The sequence below is a fragment of the Lepisosteus oculatus genome, chromosome 12 (genome assembly GCF_040954835.1).
Source record: "Lepisosteus oculatus isolate fLepOcu1 chromosome 12, fLepOcu1.hap2, whole genome shotgun sequence".
In the NCBI taxonomy this organism is placed as follows: domain Eukaryota; kingdom Metazoa; phylum Chordata; class Actinopteri; order Semionotiformes; family Lepisosteidae; genus Lepisosteus; species Lepisosteus oculatus.
In genome coordinates, this window is record NC_090707.1 from 33240605 (window position 1) to 33260190 (window position 19586).

Consider the following 19586-nt stretch of genomic DNA (forward strand, 5'->3'; position numbering starts at 1 on the left):
TTCAAGGTTTCTGAAGGTTCCTTTGGGCCGTTAAGTGTTTTCGAGTAACAAAGCCAACGGCCACGATGTCTGGGGGCGAACAATATTGACTGTTTTCTCATTTGTTTACAGTGCGCATTTCACACTGCAGTCCTGTTTTGAATTAACTTTAAATATGGAAATGAGACTCTCCAAATAACACACTATTTCTGTTTAGATGAGGTATTGCTGTATTCTTTGTTCCACTAACACTGATGCATGGTTTTGGATATTTGATCATATATTACCATAGCAAACAGAACTATTTACTTAATCTGCTTTATTGTAGTCCCAACAGAAAATGTACAGGTGAAGATGAAAACTGGCCTTTGTGCAGTATATTACACACATATCTTTTATGATTCTGCAAAAAGTAACCATAAAGGCATCTAAAGCTATAGAAACATCTGTCATTTTTTAACTGCTTTATCCAATTCGGGGTTACAGGGGAGCTGGGGCCTATCCTGGCAAGAATGTGGTACAAAGGGGTACACCCTGGATGGGATACCATTCACACACTGACACCACACAATCCCACCAGGGCCTGTTTTCCCAGAAGCCAAGCACCCTACCACTTTGTGTGTGGGATTGCAGACAGAGCGACAACATTGAAACTCCATGCAGGTGGCACCCCGGGTATGTAATGGAACCCAAGCACCTGGGGCTGTGCGATAGAATGGCTAACCACTGCGCCCCCATGCAGTTCTGGGTAAACTACAGGATAAATCTGAATAGCTATGGGATTCTAGGAGATATTAATAATTCCTTACATTTATATTGAGCTTTTCTGGGCACTCCACTCAAAGCACTTTACAGGTAATGGGGAATCCCACAACCACCACCAATGTGCAGCCCCACCTGGATGATGTGACAGCTGCCATAGCGCATGAGTACACTCCCCACACACCAGCTATCAGGGGGGAGGAGAACAGAGTGATAAAGCCAGTTAATTAATGGGGATTATTAGGAGGCCATGATTGGTAAAGGCCAATGGGAAGTTTGTCCAGTACACAGGGTTAACATTCCTACTCTTTTCGAGAAACGTCCTGGGGTTTTTAATGGCCACAGAGAGTCGGGACCTCTGTTTTGTGTCTCATCCGAAGGACGGCGTCTTTTTACAGTATAGTGTCCCCGTCACTATACAGGGACATTAGGACCCACACAGACTGCAGGTTGAGCACCTCCTACTGGCCCCACTAACACATCTTCCAGCATAGCTTTCCCAGGAGGTCTCCCATCCAGGTACCGACCAGGCTCACACCTGGTGAGCTTCAGTGGGCTGCCAGGTGTTACCATAGCTTTAGAAAAGTTAGGTTTTACTTAGGTTGGGGAGCTGCATCAGTGTGTGAGTTGCACAGGGAAGGAGAGCTTAATTGCACAATGAAGCGAAAAGAAAAAAAAGCTTTTGGCTGGGCAGACAGTGTGTGGGAGAGAACAAGAGGGCAGGAAAATAGCAGAAAGTGCTGAGCAGGAGAAAATGAAAGAAAGATGTGTATGGGTGGACAGTAAATAGAAAGGGGGAGAAAGAGGGACAGCTTCTAGGATGAAGTGTAGAAGCCAGAGAGACTCAGGTTGCAGATTAACCTGATTAGTTGATCACTGGGAGCTGGGTGTATGCGTTAACCCAGTCTAAACATACCCTGGTAGAAAGCTAGACATATCACAACTCACAACTGTAAGCAGCTGTGAGCCTGGTCAAGTGTTGGGGTGGCATGGTAGGGCAGTGGTTGGCATTGCTGCATTGTAATACTGTGGCACTGGGTTCAGTTACTGGGCTGCTGTGTCTGTAGGGTTTGTATGTTCTCCCCATGTTCAAATGGGTTTCCTCCAAGCGCTCTGGTTTCCTCCCACAGTCCAAAGACATACTGGTAACTTGATAAGTGTCTGCCCTGTGATGGACTGGTGTCCCATCCAGGGTGTTTCCTGCTATGCACCCGTTGCTTTCTGGGATAGGCTTCAGCTCCCCTATGACCCCGTACTTGAAGAATCAGTTAGAAGTTGGGTGGATGTCTAGCATAATGGATTTACTTATATTATACATGTTAAGTAAACATGTTTATGTACCTACTACAAAAAGATTGTCATGAAATGTTGTTACTGATAGAAGTGTTTCTCTTGATGCTCAATATGTAAATTGAGGTACCTATTTATTAAGCTCAATAAATAATACAATACTATTGTGTACAGTATCAGCATCTAAGCCAACATAAAGAATGCCTTGTACTGAATCTATTTGCGATTCTGATGATCTTAAATGCTCATTTGTTTCTTACTTAATGAACAAGAAGCTGAATTTGGGCTGTCTTAGGACTCTTTTTTATTAAATTGTTTATATTTGATATATTATAATGGAATTTGTCATAGTTTCCTGGATTGACATACCGGAAAGGTTCTGAACATTAAGTGGCATTAGGCATTTGAACTTGGAGCTCTTCTGAGACTGCTTGAATGACTTTGGCTTACTGCCCGAAATCCCTAAGATACAGACTGATGGCGATGAAAAAAACAAACAAAAAAAAAAACTTCAACCAGCAAGCAGAAAAAAAAAGCAAACCTTGTAGCTTGGCAATCAAGTCATTAGGCGTTCCCAGACATTGAAGAGCCCGTTTTTATGCTTTTCACCAGAGCTATAAATAATTTAAATGCAGTGACATCAGATGCAACTTGAGCTTATTACCATTCCTACTGTGGGTGTCTTTGTGAAGCTGAATGTCTTACTAATTATGGTTACTGCCACTTCTCCTCTGTGGCCAAGATATTACAGTGATATATGTTGAATTGTGTCTTTTCAGCTCTTACTCTTACATGCTGTACAGTTTAGATTGAAAGCTGTTTACATGTATAGTGTGCCCTCTAACAACTGAAATCCTAGATCTTCAGTTCAGTTAAGACAAAATATACAGAAAGAAGCCTAGGTAGAGTTTTAGTGCTAGCTAGAGTCGTTTTTAAGGCAGGCTTCATTGCAGCTTCTTATGTGTCGGATAGCAACTTCTGGACAGCATAATATTTATATAAAGTGCTATGTCACTCCTATAAGTTTCCTAGTATGTGTGAAGACAGACCTGCCAAGGAAATAATAGAATACCAACTTAGATAAATTCCTAGCGGTAAAAAAAGTCCCTTTTACAGTACACCACAGGCCTTTACATGATTTTATTATTAGTTTATTTGAGCCAACGTGTTCTGTTCATGTTTTATTTTATGTTGTAACCTAGCAACCATCTAGTTCTTGAAACCGTGCGGTGGATGTGAGTTCAATCACAGAAGCAAAGTCACAAACTCATCCTTCATTAGCAAAAGCATCAGAAGTAACCTGATCAAATTAAAATCCACGGTGAATTCCCACAAATTCATTGTTAATAAAATGAATCACACATATGTTGAATAATTCTTGTCATTGTGTTATACGTCCTTTCGAGTCACGCTCTTTAAGGATCCTAAATTTCATTAATAAATTTGTGGTAATTTAATGAAAGCATGTCATATTTTTGTATTCCTATAGTATTCCATTTTGTAAAATGTTTATCATACTTAATAGTTTGTTCTAAATCATCTGTATAGCTATGGAATTCTAGGAGATATTTAACCCAAATTTTCGAGGGAAGACTTCTAAGGGTAGGATAGTTTACTGTAAATGTCATCAAAAGAGAGAACTGGAATATGTTGATTGTGTAAGTATTCAGTCCTGTGAACTTAATATTTGGTGAAAATGCCTGCGTCACCACTTAAACATTTTTCGATATATCTCTATCAGCTTTGCACATTTGCATTTTCTGCCCATTTTCTTGACTGATTAATTCAAACTCTCTCAAGTGTTTTGCTTGTAAAGAAAACGGTTTTCAAGTCTTTTTCCGGATTCTTCAGCAGGACACAGATCCTGTGAATTTTTGCCCAGGTTTCAAGTCTTCTGCAGACTGAAAGAAACAGGTTTTTCTTCAGTCCAAACGTACTGGACCTTGATGTTGACTGGCTGATGTGTTGTGTTGGAGCTGCATCAAGATAAGATAAGATCACTTTATTGGCCATATACAATTTCAAATTAGGAGTTTGTCTTTTTGCACACCCCTACTTGCTCTCCATGAGACACACAGGCAGGGAGAGAGAAGCTTGCGGTCAGAGCGCAGGGTCAGACATTTATACAGCACCCCTGGAGCAGCTGGGGTTAAGGGCCTTGCTCAGGGGCCCAACGGAGTAGGATTCCTTTGCTGGCTGCGGGATTTGAACCCGCAACCTTCCAGCCACAGGCGCAGGTCCTTCAGGACATTTTGGTACTGTGTATAGACTAAAGTTCTAACTTGGTCTCATGGAACCACAAAACATTTTCCATGTTTTTGCGGGATCATTCTTGTGCTGCGTTGCCGACTTCATGCAGGATCTGAGATGGCTCTCGCACTGTGCCTTTCAGGCCAGTTTGTGGAGCGACCAGGATATTTTTGCTTATGCAGATTTTATCCCCTGTCGGCCATGGAACTGTAGCTTTTTCAAAACTACCATTGGACTCACAGTGGCACCCCTCACCAGTTTTCTCTTTTCCCTAGTGCTCAGTTTGGAGGTACAGCCCGATCTGGTCAGCTGCACCTACTGTTTCTTGATTATTGCTTAGACTGTGCATGCAGGAATATTCACAAACATGAATATTTTTGTACTCTTCTCTTGCTTCTCTGTTCTTTTCAGTAACTAACCCTGTCCTTCTTTGGAAACAGCAATTGGTCCTTCTAAGTGTCTCGACTGCAAATTTTGAAGCAACAAGAGGTGGAAACTGCAGGGGCCACAATACTTTTGCAAGACACTGTACATACTTTACAAGAAAGGATGAATGGTTTTGTGTGCTTATGTGGTTACTTATGGGTCCTTTCATTGAGCGTTTGCATGCTAACAGATTTTCAGTTGCAGAAGTTCAGGTTCAGCAGTTTGAGAATGGTAAAATCACAGAGAGCAGAGAGTGGCCTGTTGCATTATGTAGTGCCTCTCCCGTGACCCAGACTCTGGCTGTAATATTATTAGTAACAGCAAAGTCGATTAATCCTCTCGCTTGGTTGTGCTCTGTTTGCTCAGGACACATGCATTGTTTGAACTTGTACCCTGAGGATGGGTCTGGAGGGTGTTTTTTGTACACACGACAAACTGTACCAGTCTCTCTGTAAAGGGTAGCTGGGGGCAGGATTATCTCGACAAAGCAGAAAAGATGTGGCTGAACCTGGAGCAGCACCAGATTCTTTTGAAGCCATAATTCAGGAAATGCATTCCATTGCATCCCCCCCATAGGCATATTCTGCACACTCCAACACAGCAAGTGAGAGGAGGGAATAAGAAAAACATTACTCTTTGGCTCCAATGTGTGTGGCACCAAATTACTAATGTGCTGCATCGCACTTCACTGTAGCGATGATGTTTATAGGCAGGAAAAAAAACTGTAGAATGCGTATAATCTGATGGATCATGACATTGTAAAAGCTGGCCAGCATCCCAGTTGTGACTCTGGTGACTGCAAGGGAATAAATGGATATTTAGAGTTGCACATCAAGATATTCTTCCATGTGTTTCCTGCTAATGGCCTTATGGTTACTAAAAAGATTATGCAAATGGACAAATCCATTATGCTGAAGTTCATTATAATAATAATTAATAATTGCTTACACTTATAGGACAATTATATGTTGACATTATCTGTATATGCTAACATTAATAGAATGTGACACATTTTTTATATGTACAGCGTTGTGGTAGATTGAAATCACTCTTGTTGACATTCAGATGTAAGCAGTGAATTAATAGTGAATTAATAGTTCATAAATTTAAAAATGTTGGCATTGCTGACTTTTTACATATTCACAAAAAATCCTGTCTGTTTGACTGTGATGCTGTGTGACATGAATGTGTGATAACATAGTGCAATGTGGGTAATATTGGTAGACATCAGTATAAAACAGATATGTGACGATCAACATTGAAATACTGTTAGGCTTGGAGGTGTCATTATTAAATTCACATTAATAACAGCATTTAGCAATAACAATATTTGTTGGATGTATTATTATTATTGATACTATAACTTTATATTATAATATACTTTTAATAATATAAGTGCCTTTTTCATTATCAAATATAAAAAATAGAAACAACACTTTTATTTGCTAAATAAAGAAATATATTGCTCAAAAGGAAAAGGCGCTGAGTTACCACAGATGGGGAGATTTATTACATTTATTTATTATTTATTACCTTTGGATGTTTTCATTTCAGAGTAGGGCACCAGTATAATTTAATTAGTGCCCACAGTTACCGTTCAAGTTTACTTCAAATGCCAAAATGACATCGTTTGGGGAAATAATTCTGCAAACAAGATTGTTTGCCTGTAGCTTCAAACTTATGTGGGGGATGTATTTAAAGGCTTTTAAATAAATACAATTGTCTTGGTAGAATTACCGATAAGGAAAACAAGTTAGCTTTCCTAGAACATGCTTATCAGCTCATGTTTTCTCATGCTACTGTATTGGAAGTGAAGCTTGTCAAAATATATTTGTTCCAGATGTAAGCACTTGAGAATACATATATACAAGAAGACACCATTCAGTCTGTTTTGCTTGTTTGGTAGTTTACTAAGTTAAAATGCAAACCTTCATCCAGTCATTTACTAAAACTGCCCAGAGTTTCATACTTAACCTGACTAAATTCTTAAATATTTCTGCCGTTTCTGTTAGATCCCGTTCATATAAACTCCTCCTTTCACACCATTTTTATCCCGAATTATACAGTTTCCCTCATTTAGTGTGTTGAGGGAAAGTGAGCTTTCTCCAATCTCTCCATTACAAGTCTTTCTCTTGAAGATAGCTGTACTAGAAACACCTCATCTCTGTCTGAGCTAGAGCCGGGGGTTAAGCGCATGACAAACTTAGTCTCCTGGCACTGATGGTATCCCTCCTGAATTTAATCTCACTTGTGCCCAGTTAAGACCCCTTCTGCTTGAAATGACACAAAATTCTACTTGGAGGGGATCAGATCTCTGAAGAAGGTTGTACATAATACAATTATGTCTGCCTTATTGAAAAAGAAATCTCAAACTTTGTGTGAGCTACTGTCTTGCCTCTTTGAAAGCTCTGATGCGAATCTGAATGCTAAGGTAGTAACACGCTGCTTGGAGGAGTATATGACAAAATTGGTACACCATGGTCAGACAGACTCTGTTAAAGGACACATATTTTCTGATAATATTTCTTCTATTGGACACTGAGGAGATGTGTGATCACCTTGAGAGGGTTTGGGGTCAGGATTGTGACTTTTATTCAGCTGTGGAGTTAGCAGGCAACAAGTGTTTTCCCTGGTTTCCTGTTTCTATGGGGGCTTATCAGAGATATACCCACTTTCACCTTCGTTGTTAGCCTCGTCTTTGGAAAAGCTAACTCAAACCGTTGGTCCATCTTGTTCGTCCAACTTTATTTGTGTTAATAATGCTCATGGCTGCTGTTGTATACCATTTTTTTTGTTATGGAAACTTTAAACTAGTCAAAACAAGCTCACAACAGATTGTGAAAAAGTGTAATCTTTTCTTGGAAAGGATTGTTAATTGTATTGCTACTCTCCAGGGAATTGGCTGAAGCCCTGTTGAAGTATTGTAGAATTTTTATTTCCTGTGCACTTAAGTAAACTAGTCTGTTTAATTTATTCTGAGTAAATAATGTAACCATTACAGTAAATATCACCGGCATATTCTGTATCCTCCTATTTCAGGAGAAATAGCAACCGAACATTAGTGATTTCAGTTCTCTCATTGTCTTCTTCAAATTATTGAGCTAACAGCACTAATTTGTGTTTTGTGTTCGTTCCATTGGTGCCTTTGTCCATGTGACTGCTCAATTTTCAAAATCTTTTGGAACATATTCTATTCTCTGTGGGCCAAAACACAGAAACTGGGAAGCCCATGAGATTAATTTTCCACTTGCCATTTTTGTAGCTGAAAATGTAACTACTGCTTCACAGTACTGGATATAAAAGCAGGATATACAACAGACGTACAGTAACAGTGTCGTATCTTATCTCTTAAACTTTGACCTTTAAACAGTACTGTTGTGCGCTGTTCAACATGATGCATGGTGAGCCAGAGGTTGGGCAGATTCGATTTGTTTACTTTATTTCATAACTCCACCGTGATGTTGAGTAAATCTCATGTTTCCTCAGATATATTGTGAATTTGCTTTTAAGTAAATCACAAGGTTGTACAGGGCAAAGTCAAAACCTGCTTGGAGCAAGAACAGAGAAAACAGAAGTGCTGGTCATTTCTGGGGCATAAAATAAGCCTTTTCAGTTTTTTTTTAGTACCAGGCAGAGTCGGCGTACTTTTCAGAAAGACATGACCGATTGACAGTGATGAATTCAGAGTCTACTCTTCAAAATTTAGGAAGCCATTCAGTTTTCTATACTCTTTAAGTTTTATTACTGATACTTAAATTCATATTTAAGCTCCTTGTGTTGACGTGGAGTTAAATCAGACAAACACAGGATGTGATAGCAGTGCTGCCTTTCTTGTGGGCTGAGTGAGCTGGCAGTATTGAGATGACATCATGCACTGTTTTGGCCCTTCTCCAGATGCCTCTGATCTTTAATGGGATTTGTGATTTGGTTCAGTTGTGTGACAATGTGTCCTTTTAGAAAGGCATCATTTTTTTTTTCCAGTCGGCCCTGAACCACACCAGACGCGGAAAACAAACATTGTTGTGGCATGAGAACACCGCGGTCACTGTACTGTAGGTGTGTCTCCTTCGGTGACAAAACCCATTAGAGTTAGAGTAAAAATGCAGAGTAATGAAAGGAGCTATTCAGCCAAGCCACAAAGCCAGGCACTTCAGTGAACGGGTCGTAGAACTAATTCATGAAACACAATGACGTAAAAGAAGTAAGCACCCAGTCGGGCTGTTTTTAAATATCCTTAGGTTTAAGGGGGGGAACAACAAGATAAGACTCGCACGTTAGGCTGATGTTAACACCGTGAAATTTTCACTTCTGTCTTCAGAAGAAGACATTAATAAAAATGCTTGGTTGTTTTTAAGTTTCTTCAGTTTTATTATGGTTTGCGTGACCAGCGGTTTCAAAATAGCAGCGTGTAAAAGGCATGGCATTTTTGAAACACCCAGTCAAACAAAATTATATTTCTAATCTCATAGCTGAGGCGAGTGGAAATAGCAATGAATTCAACCATTGTTCATTTGTTCAGTGACTGTGCACTGCGATCCCCTGATTCGGAGGGGATACGTTCCTGAACAGATAAAGGAGAACGTGTATACTGGGGAGGAAAGCCTTCCTATACCATGTAATGTATATACCAGGGGTATTCTTAATACTCCATCCAAATCAACAGAAGCGTGCCAAATAACAAAAGAACATGTCACAAAATAAATGTAGAACTGAACAGTTTTCTGTAATGAAAATATTCCATAGAATCAATGTAAATCGGCACGTCAAATCAGGGTGATGGATTGGGAAATTCTTGAGTTTCACGTTTGGGTGAATCGAAGTTTGTGCCTCAGAGATGGTCTGAGAGGCTTTAAGAATCCTCTTAGCTCAGGTTTGGCCGGGCACTCTGAATACGCTAAACCGCAGAGGAGGAGAAAGGGTGGGCACCTTGTACAGAACATATTGCGGCCTACCTAGTCCAAAAATATCACTTGGATTTAGTACTTTATAATAGTTTTACTTTAATCCCTCTCTTGCTCATTTCGTAAAGGTTATTGGCTTAAACAATTTTGTTCCCCTGCATGAAAGCTGTCGGTTGATGCGTTCATTTGATATTGTCTCTGTAAGATGCAACATTGCATTGGCTAATAAGAACTTGGCGACCTAATGCCAAAAAAACCCCACAAATGTTGCTGAGCCTGTTTCTGCTCGGCCAGGTGTGTATACCCAACAAAGCTTGTCTGCCTAGTTTTTCCATGATAAGGGAATTCGATTCAATTGCGTAGCGCCGCGGTTACTGAAATTCCGCTGAGCAACATATGTTGCGCAGAGCCGGATATTAAATGTTTAATGCAGGTGAAAGAAGATAGTACAGCTGCTTCATCTAATTTGCAGAGCTTTTGTAGTGTACTTCACCTCCACTTTCCAAATGGTATTGTTGCCTGGCTTTTACCTTTCTGAGAGTTCTTGGCAGTTTATTATACTCATCAACATTTGTGGGACTATCTGGTTTCCTGTTGTCAGGTGTGTCTGTTTGTATAGTATGCAGGGAAGGATCTCTGTGTATAAACAAAGGTGTATTTACACACAGCAACAACAACCCATCTAATACATATGTGCTTTTATTTGATTTCAAAGATTGCTAAATACTACAAACCTATAAGGTATTTTGCATCAGCTCCCATGAAAAATAACCAATATGCATGATATAGGAGGTAATGGGTTAAATAGCATATCTAGATTGCCACAATGATTTTTTGCCTTTCTGACACTTTGTATTATTAACCTGGCTTAAAGGATAACTTGTTTTGCAGTTGAATATGTCATACTTGAAATTCCGCACAGTTGGTGGGGGCTTTTCGAGTTTCCTTTAGTACATTCCTTATCTGTTAGTTTCTTTCTGTGTTGCGCTGAGTTTTTGAAACCAGTTAAACAGGGTGAGCAGAGAGCAATGCAGGCTGAATTGTATACAAGGACAGCAGGTTATTCACTGTTAACACAATTTTTCCTACCCACCCTATTCTGTCTGCATTTGGTTGATAGTGGCCCCCTGTCATTTCTAATAATTCCATTTTAAACCTTGGTGTTTGCCTTTCTAGTTGACCCTAATCGTGTATCAATGGGGCATTGTGGGCAAGCTCTTGAATGGCTGCAGTCTTTCGTTCATACCTTCTGTGTTTGCCCAGCTTGGTTTTGAAACCCATATGGAAAAGGTCCAACCCCGATGGTCACGAAAATATAAATGGGACTTAGACAGTGATTAGAAAGACATGCACTGAAACGGATTGACTGTATATATTTTGAAGACTAGACTTCCAAAAGTTAAAGATCGGTTCTGAAACCAATGTTTGGAACTGTAACACAGGGCAGCCTAGATCTAAACCTGTTGTCTACTACTGTACTACTGTACTACTGTACATCCAACCATCCATCTTCCAACCAGTTTGTTCCACACAAGGTTGCCTATCCCGGCAAGCAGCGGGCACAAAGCAGGGTACACACAGGACAGGACGCCAGTCCATCACATGACACAAACACAGACTTGAACATACTCACGCCAGGGCCAATTTTCCCAGAAGTCAGTACCCATATAGTGCTCCAGTTTCCTCCTATTTGAATTATGGGAGGAAACTGGAGCACTTAGAGGAAACGCACATGAACATAGAGACAACATACAAACTCCACACAGATAACACACCAGCTCTGCAATTGAACCCAGCTATGGTGCTGCCCCTTAGTGTGTCCATTTTTCGACTTTCATTCTGGATTTCATGCGTATTTTTCACTAATTTTCCAAACAAAGTCTAATGGTTTTAGTTCAATTTCTCATCCTGATATCTGCACAGAGCAAGGATTAGATTACATTACAAAAAATGAGTTTTTTCTTTGGACCTGACCCGTCTGTCTCTTCATTGTGTCCGTCCACTCGGGTTTGAGGAGCAGAGCAATTAAATTTGTGGTACATGATCCAAGGCCTGCATCCAACCCTCATTATTACTGCATGTCTGTGGTAACTTAATCAAGTATGAAACTAGACATGCTCATCTATGAAGAAAACCTGACGTTGATCTGTCACTGAAATGGCAATTAAGATATGGCTTTTAATAAGGGTGTGACAGGATTGTTCATGTCATACATAGTATTTTAATGTAAAAGGTTAATAACAGTTAATAACTGGGAAAAGCTGGGGACCTGATTCTTTGAATTTATTATCCATAAGTGCTTAACAGTCTGTCCTCCACTGTAGTACAGGACCCTACAGTGTTCACCGTTATGTACCAGCAGCCCCACCACATAACAGATTCGGCAGAGAAGTGAGTATTTGCTCTACCAACTGAGCTAAAGGGGAGGTAGGCTAGATGCTACAGGCCCAGAGTTATCTGTAGTCAGGAAATTGGGTTTAACACCCTTATTCTTTTGAAAAGGGTAATGGGGTCTTTCAAAATCCCATCCCATCCCATCCTGTCCTGACAAAGCTGCTCAGACTCCACCACGACTCCATGTCTGAATCGGATAAGATAAGATCACTTTATTAGCCCTATACAATTTCTTGCATTTGGAATTTGTCTTTTCGCATACCCCAGCTTGCTCTCCATGAGACACAAAGGCACACAGACAGGGAGAGAGAAGCCTGGGGTCAGAGCGCAGGGTCAGCCTTTTATACGGCGCCCCTGGAGCAGCTGGGGTTAAGGGCCTTGCTCAGGGGTCCAACGGAGTAGGATTCCTCTGCTGGTCGAAGGATAAAAACCAGCAAGCTTCCAGCCACAGGCGCAGATCCTTAGCCACAGAGCCACTGCTCTGCCGTGGCAGATAGAGTTAAGAAGATGGATAGACAGTCATCAGGAGTTCGTTTCAGCGTCTTGTCCGAAGGACACCTCCTAGAGCACAGTGGTCCGTGATCCATGTCATGACAGTGGGGCATTGATGTGGAGAACATGGCCCCACAAGAAATAGGTTTTCCTGCTTGTCCACTGACACCCCTTGCAGAAGCAACTGTGAGAGGCTTCTCATCCCTGTACTATTCAGGCCCAACCTTGCTTAGCTTCTGAGAACAGACAGGACCAGGCAATAAAGGGGTAACAGTGCAGTTAATACTCATGTTCCACTTCAACAGCTCCCGAATGTGAGGTATTTATGGCATCATGCAGTCATTAGGAAGTGAGACGTACCATATACTCTGTTGATATGAAAAGTAAGAATCTGATGAGGAGATCTGCTGCAGCTGTATGCAGATGGGGCTGGAGACAGGCACAGTCCTGTTACACCTGTCTTATCTTGTTTGAATCTTTTAAAATTGCCTGCTAAGTTTGATGCAGAAGGGATCTCTCTGGTACATCTCCATTACTCTGTGGCGTCTCCTTCAGCAGCTTTGGCAGTGAACATTACTTCTGACATTTTATCTTTGTTCAGCAGTGTTGGAACAGACAATTATGTACCATCCTTGGTTATTCCTGGGCTGTTTTATAGGTGTTAAAAATAGTTTTTTTTATGCTATGTGGTTGGGCGGCATGGTCACACAGTGATTAGCTTCACTGCCTTACAGCACTGGGAGCTGGGGTTCAATTCCTGGGGTGCTGTCTGTGTGGAGTTTGCATGTTCTCCCCTGTTCACTTGGGGTTCCTCAGGGTGCTCTGGTTTCCTCCCACCTTCCAAAGACATTCGGTCAGGTTAATTGGCTTCTGGGAAAATTGGCCCCGATGCTTGCTGCCAGTTGCTTGCTGGGTAGGCCTTCCTGCAAGAGTTGAGAGATTGGATGGATGTTATGTGTTTTGAATTTAAAGGCTCTGCATCTACTTAGAAAAAAAAAATTAGGCATATTTTGATGTTACATATTAAGTCTCCTAATCATTTTAAAGAAAAGTGCAATAAGAATTTTCAAATACAGTTGCAAGAAAGTTTGTGAACCCTTTGGAATTACCTGGATTTCTGCATTAATTACTCATAAAAATGTGGCCTGATCTTCAACTAAGTCACAATAATAGACAAACACAATCTGCTTAAACTAATAACACACAAACAATTGTACTTCTTCTTGTCAGGACTGAACACATCGTTTAAACGTTCACAGTCTAGGTTGGAAAAAGCACAGTTGGCAACTGTAAAAGTGCAGGCTAAAAACTTTTGTGGCTAATTCTTTTTCGCTGTGTTTACTTAAAAAATAATTCTATTAAATTATAAAATGCTAACCAGTTTCCAAGTTATTAATGCATTATTAGTGCATTATGTATCCATCATGAGTACCCATTTTCTTAGCAGTTAAGACAAACATTGTTGCGCTGTCAGAGTCTTAATGAGACCTTTTAGCTGTAGGGACAAAGAACTGTACATCAGAATAACAGTACGTAATGAACCACTTGTGCTGTTTTCAGTATAAAGACTTTTTTGACGTTTTTGATTAACAAGTTGAAGGTCTGATTTGTTTTTAGTTTCTAGGTCATAATTTCACAAAAAATAAAAATCTTAGGATATGTTTTTATTAATCGTTGTACTGTTGTGTGAATGAGATGTATTTTTTCTCTTTACAGAAGGATCCTGATTACCTGAAGCTATGGCTGGAGATATTTGTGAGCTCCTATGAAAAATGCTTGGATGCGGATTTTGAAAAACCACCAACAAGGTATCTTCAGCTCCTTAAAACCGCGTGGTTGAAACTGAAATGCTATTATTTATAGAGGAAGGAGCACCTCTGTCCCTCAAGGGCTACAAAGTCCTTCTGCTTTTAGTCAATTGAAATAAATTGAAATAGAACTGCAAAACCTGTAGAAATCTGTCTCTCTAGGTATGGAGTAGCAAATTCCTTGTTTAATAGGAAAAGTGAAGCACCAAGATGGTCTGCACATTTTCTTGCCTCTTTTAATTGTTCTGCAGTTTTTACATGTTTCTGCTCTCTATTGATATTAAAAATTGGGAACTTCTGTAGGTAGTTGATGAAATAAGCAAGATTTGTTAAAAGAGAACTCTAAGGACCAAAGGGTAGTCACACTTCTGCAGTACTTAGTGTACTTGAACTTAACTTATTGATTTAATGATTTATAAATAAGATGCCTAAATGATCCCAATCAATAATTGCTTAAAGCCTTTAGAAAATGGTGGTTTAATGATGATCTGGGAAACGTGCTTTATTGGGAGTCTCAAGTATCAGACAGGAGATTCCTGGTGCAGTGGATACCGACCATTATAGCATAGAAGCTTTCCTACTGGGACCATACTGGTCCACACGATTTTATCTTTAATATTTAATTAGTGAGAAAATGTAAGGATTGAGTCATTGATGAAGTTTTTTTTGTCTGCTTTGTCGCTAACTTCGCCATGGAAGGAAAATGCAGGTGGTCTTGGTAGTCATTGACCTTTTGGTGCATGTGTACTGTTTGCCATTGAATTTCACCATTTCAGTGACAGTGGTGGCATATCGCTCACAGGCTAACTGGGGTCTTTGATTATGCCGGGTCTAATTCCTGGTGATCAAACAAATTAAAGTGGAACTGCAGTCCCCATTTCTCAGACCAGTTATCAAATCTCTGTAACAAAATATTTGCGAATTTCAAATTAAGCACAAAATCGTAAACTCAGTGAAAGTACTGTCAGTTGCCATGTTGTGGTAAACTCCGGGCCTTGCAACAGGCGAGAGTGAGAGTTCCCTAAATTGAGATGTGATGCAGCCCTTCCTGCTCACTAGTCTCTGTAATGACTAAATGTAATTTGGTGTACGAGCGAATAAGTACAGGTTGTGCAGCAGACATTTCACTGCAGAAATGTTCCATCGTGATCTGCACGAGTTAACAAGTAAGTCGTATTTGTCAGCAAAACCATCACAAAATCAATATTTCTATTGGATTAAAAGAGATGTATTCACAGGCCTGCTTCTTTAGAATGTAATAAGGCCGCAACGCATCACCGGAAGTTTTGTTGCCTCGTTCTGAATTGCATGATATGGCGCTGCGCATATCTGAGAATATTGTCTATTTTTAATGTAAATTGGAGGTTTTAGAAGTTACGGTATGCATTTTACTTTTATTTTGGTTTAAAGTGCACTCATCAATACTTAATTTTTTCTAACCCCGAAATATAAAAATCGCTATGCGTTCCCCTTAAAGCAAGTAAATGATTAGAAAGAAGGCTATTTGACGTTAACTGACTAATCTGTTATCTAGTGTTATGAAAAAGGGGTCTAAAGAGCACTGATGGTAGGAAGCTAGAACAAATTCAATTCTGAAGCAGAAAACTCTGAGCCTTATTTTCTGACAAAGTGAAACAAAGATAGTTTTACAAAGACAGCTTTATTTGTTTCATTGAGACTATGACAGCTCATTAGATGCTGGTGTTTTCTTGGAAATGTCTATGCATCGTGTGACTTGTAACGGAGCAGTGAAGATTCATGCTTTGCATAACTGTTTTTCTCCACGTGGAAGACATAGCAGCCGGTAAGCTAAAAGTCATGAAATGCACACTGTTTATATTTACAATACATACATTAACAATACATACCTTCTCTATTTAATTATTTTGAAGTATTGCTGTCATGAAGTAGCTGGTCACCTGTGATTCAGGGCTGATTACCGCAGTAATTAATTTGACAGGAGTCTTGTGCCACCTGGAGGCAATTGTCCACAAGGCCCGCCTCAGGTTTTTCGAGTCTCCTGTAAATTAATTACCATGATAACTGGCACTGAATGTAAATTCTAGCTCACCCTGGCACTCAACTACAGGGCCAAACATAACAACTACACTGGGTATTGGAATTCAGCATCCACCTTTTGTTGTAAGCGTCTGGTGCAGTAGTAAGTTCACGGAAGCTGCCTCCAAAACATAGTTGTCTGACGGATACTTTCATTTTTGGTAAATAGATTTTTCAAGGCCACGCAGAAAACGTTTTTGAGCATAGCAAAAAAGCTTTTGAAAGAAAAGAGATTACATTTGAGGCCACATATTTTCCCTTTCATGACTCTTGATAATTACAAAAGTCCACGGTTTTATTCAAATGAAAACAGATTTTGCAAATTACATTTATGTTGTTTTCCAATGAAATAATTAAATTGTGTTTCCCTGGCACAATACTTTATCGAAGTATCAATGTCAAATTATTTTAACACTGTTTTTGCTGAAAAATTCAATATTATTACCTCATAACTCATAACAAACTTTAAGGTGACAAATTTTTTAAAAATAAATTTTTTGAAGTTGCTCTCTTGGGCAGTTTTGGCACCTGATTAAAATGGGTAAATACTTCTGTTGCTCTGACATCCATCAATGGACAGCTGGAAGTTCAGTTTAAATTTAGTTGAAAGTGATTATTAAAATATATCAATTTGAATAAAGTGGAAGAACAAGACACATTGCAAAATATAACACTAATAATTAAATGATTTTAGAAGCGTACAAATTTAGATGTGTTTAAATCATTAATTTAAAATCGAGCTGCTTTGTTTTCTATATGGAGATTCAGAGGTTCGTTCATTTAGTCTTCAGTGAAACAAGGGAGAGATCTGTTCAGCCAGAAAGACAAAACTCTCTCACGTAAAGAATAGTGCAGCAGGCAGCTGGAATGAAACGGGGGTCCCAGTGCCCCCCATTTTGGTTATCTCTAGGTCTGTACTGGGAATCGCTTATTGCAGTCAAAAAGTATTGCAGCCGTTTAAACTCATCTTGTGTTGACGGTTCTCATTCTACCAAACTTAGTTTCTAAACGTGGGGATCACTACAGTTTGGAACTAGATCCTATTTGTTCAGGCATCCTGCCAAACTCCAGTGAACGATTTTGAGAAATTCAAATTTATGGGCCTGATGTTAAAATTAGATCTACCAGTTCACTCTGGGAAAAAAGAATGGTGCTGTTTTTCTTGAATAAGCAGATAATCGCCCTGACGGTTCTTTCAAAATTTAGACCCTTCCAAAATGCAATCAACTTGTAAACTATATGTGTGAGCCTATCAGACTCAAAAAATAAAATCCCCAAAAGGAATGAAGGCTTAATTACAGGGAAAATAAAAATTCGTAATTTAGATTTATTTATAAAGCAACTCCTACACTGTTAACAAATTTAAATGTATTTGTCTCCTTTCAAGGATACCCACACAAGGATATGCTTTATAGAGAAGATATTGCTGCTCTAGAATTTGTGTAGAGAAGAGCAACTATACTGACAGGCTGAAGGAACTGAGCCTTTTTAGTTTTGAGCAGAGATTACAAGATTATTCAAAATCCTCAAAGGCCTTGACAATTCAGCAGATTTCTTCAGAATGAACAGCAAAACATAAACCACAAGGCATAAGTAGAAACTATATAGAAGTGTATTTAAAACTAGGACCAGGAAGCACTTCTGTACACAAAAGGTTGTGGGTGTGTGGAACAAGCCATCCAAAAATAATTTTTAAACTGATACTTAACTTCTTTCAAGACATGGCTGGGTGAGATCCTTGGATCAATTAAATACTTAGTACCAAATGGGCAAGATGAGTCATTTGTAACCTTTCTTATGTACTTATCACAGCTTATGTTAAATCTGAGACAAGAAGGAACTTTTGTTTTACACAGGGGACTGTACGAGTCATGAATGAGCCATTTTCAAAGCTGAAAACTGAAACACTGAAACCATGGTTTTCTTCAGGAAAGTCTGGGATTCAGTGCTTGAATCAATTTGTGAATCCTTGAATAAGTACTAGCAACTCAGTCAGGTTGAATGGCCATTCACTGGATACCTCCTAATTCAGTTTTAGGTCCATTGCTTCTCAGAATCTGCAGAGATCAAGATTTCAGGTATAAAGTATATAGCTTATCACATCTGCAGATGAGTCAAAAGATAGATGGATTTTGTGGAGATGAAATCAAGGTCTGTGCAGACACTCAGTAAATTAAATTGAATGTACAGTATAAGGTATTGCATGCAGCAAGCAAGAACATGCATTTCATATGGGTAATATTGATCTAGAAAAAGGATTGTAAGAGCAACCTGTAGGACTTTGTTGACTCATCACTTTGCAGTAATCCCTACAGTTCACATACCTTGGAAGTGTTATAAAGAGCATAGAATTTATTTTAAAGGAAGATTTTTTTTTATTGAAGCACTACATTTAGACATCACTTGGAATATTGTATTGATTTGGTCACTACTTTACAGGGAAGATATTGCCACTCTAGAGGCAGTACTAAGGAAAGCAGCCAGACTCATTTCTGTGCGGATTAGGATGTCATACGCGGATTAAGGGAAGTATCTTTGAGTCTCTTTAGCCTGGAATAGAAGTTGTGTGGGGACTTGATTTAGGTCTTCAAAATCCTGAAAAGCACTGACCAGTTCATCTCGGCACTACGGATTTACAGCCGTGCAAGGATTGGGTATACAAGTGGAATTAACATGAAGATGGAAAACAGAAGCTTACAACCAATCCGTCAACTCCCAGTGCAAGATTGGCTGAATTGCCTTCTTTCATTGCTATCTTTCTTTCGTCTCTATAGTATGTTCATTCTACAGCACGTCACAATTTATTCGCATAAAAGAAATTGCGGCGTTCATGTTTTGATTGGATTTAGCCTGTGCATGACCATTCATTTTGAAATATTTTGAGTCGTCACTATGAAGCTTGCTCATCTTTTATAGTCTTCTGAACATATACAATATTCAGCTTTGATAGGCAGTGTATACAGCCTGTTGTATTCACAGCCAAACTGTTTCACATAGCCATTGTGGAACATAAAGGAAAGGTTTCTCCCCAGACTGAGGGTGCTCACAGCCCCAGAAACAATGCTCACACCCCAGTTACCCTAAGTGGTGCTCGTCCAGTATTGCAGTCTCCTGAAATCACCTGACCATGCTGCGCAAGGGACAAGAGACAAGAACCCCTTCTAGAGCAATTCTAGCTTGAAATCGTGCTTTCAGAGATAGCAGACTGATTGACTATGCATCAAAA

At 39.5% G+C, this 19586-nt stretch overlaps 1 protein-coding gene across 2 annotated transcripts in view; it reads left to right on the forward strand.

The window, feature by feature from the left end:
- Positions 1-19586, forward strand: part of nbeal1 (neurobeachin-like 1) — a 131412-nt gene that overhangs the window by 19357 nt on the left and 92469 nt on the right. For both annotated transcript variants that reach the window (XM_069197202.1, XM_069197203.1), the window contains exon 2: positions 14211-14302. In XM_069197202.1, coding sequence (XP_069053303.1) covers positions 14211-14302 — 92 coding nt within the window. The remainder of the gene's footprint in view (positions 1-14210; positions 14303-19586) is intronic.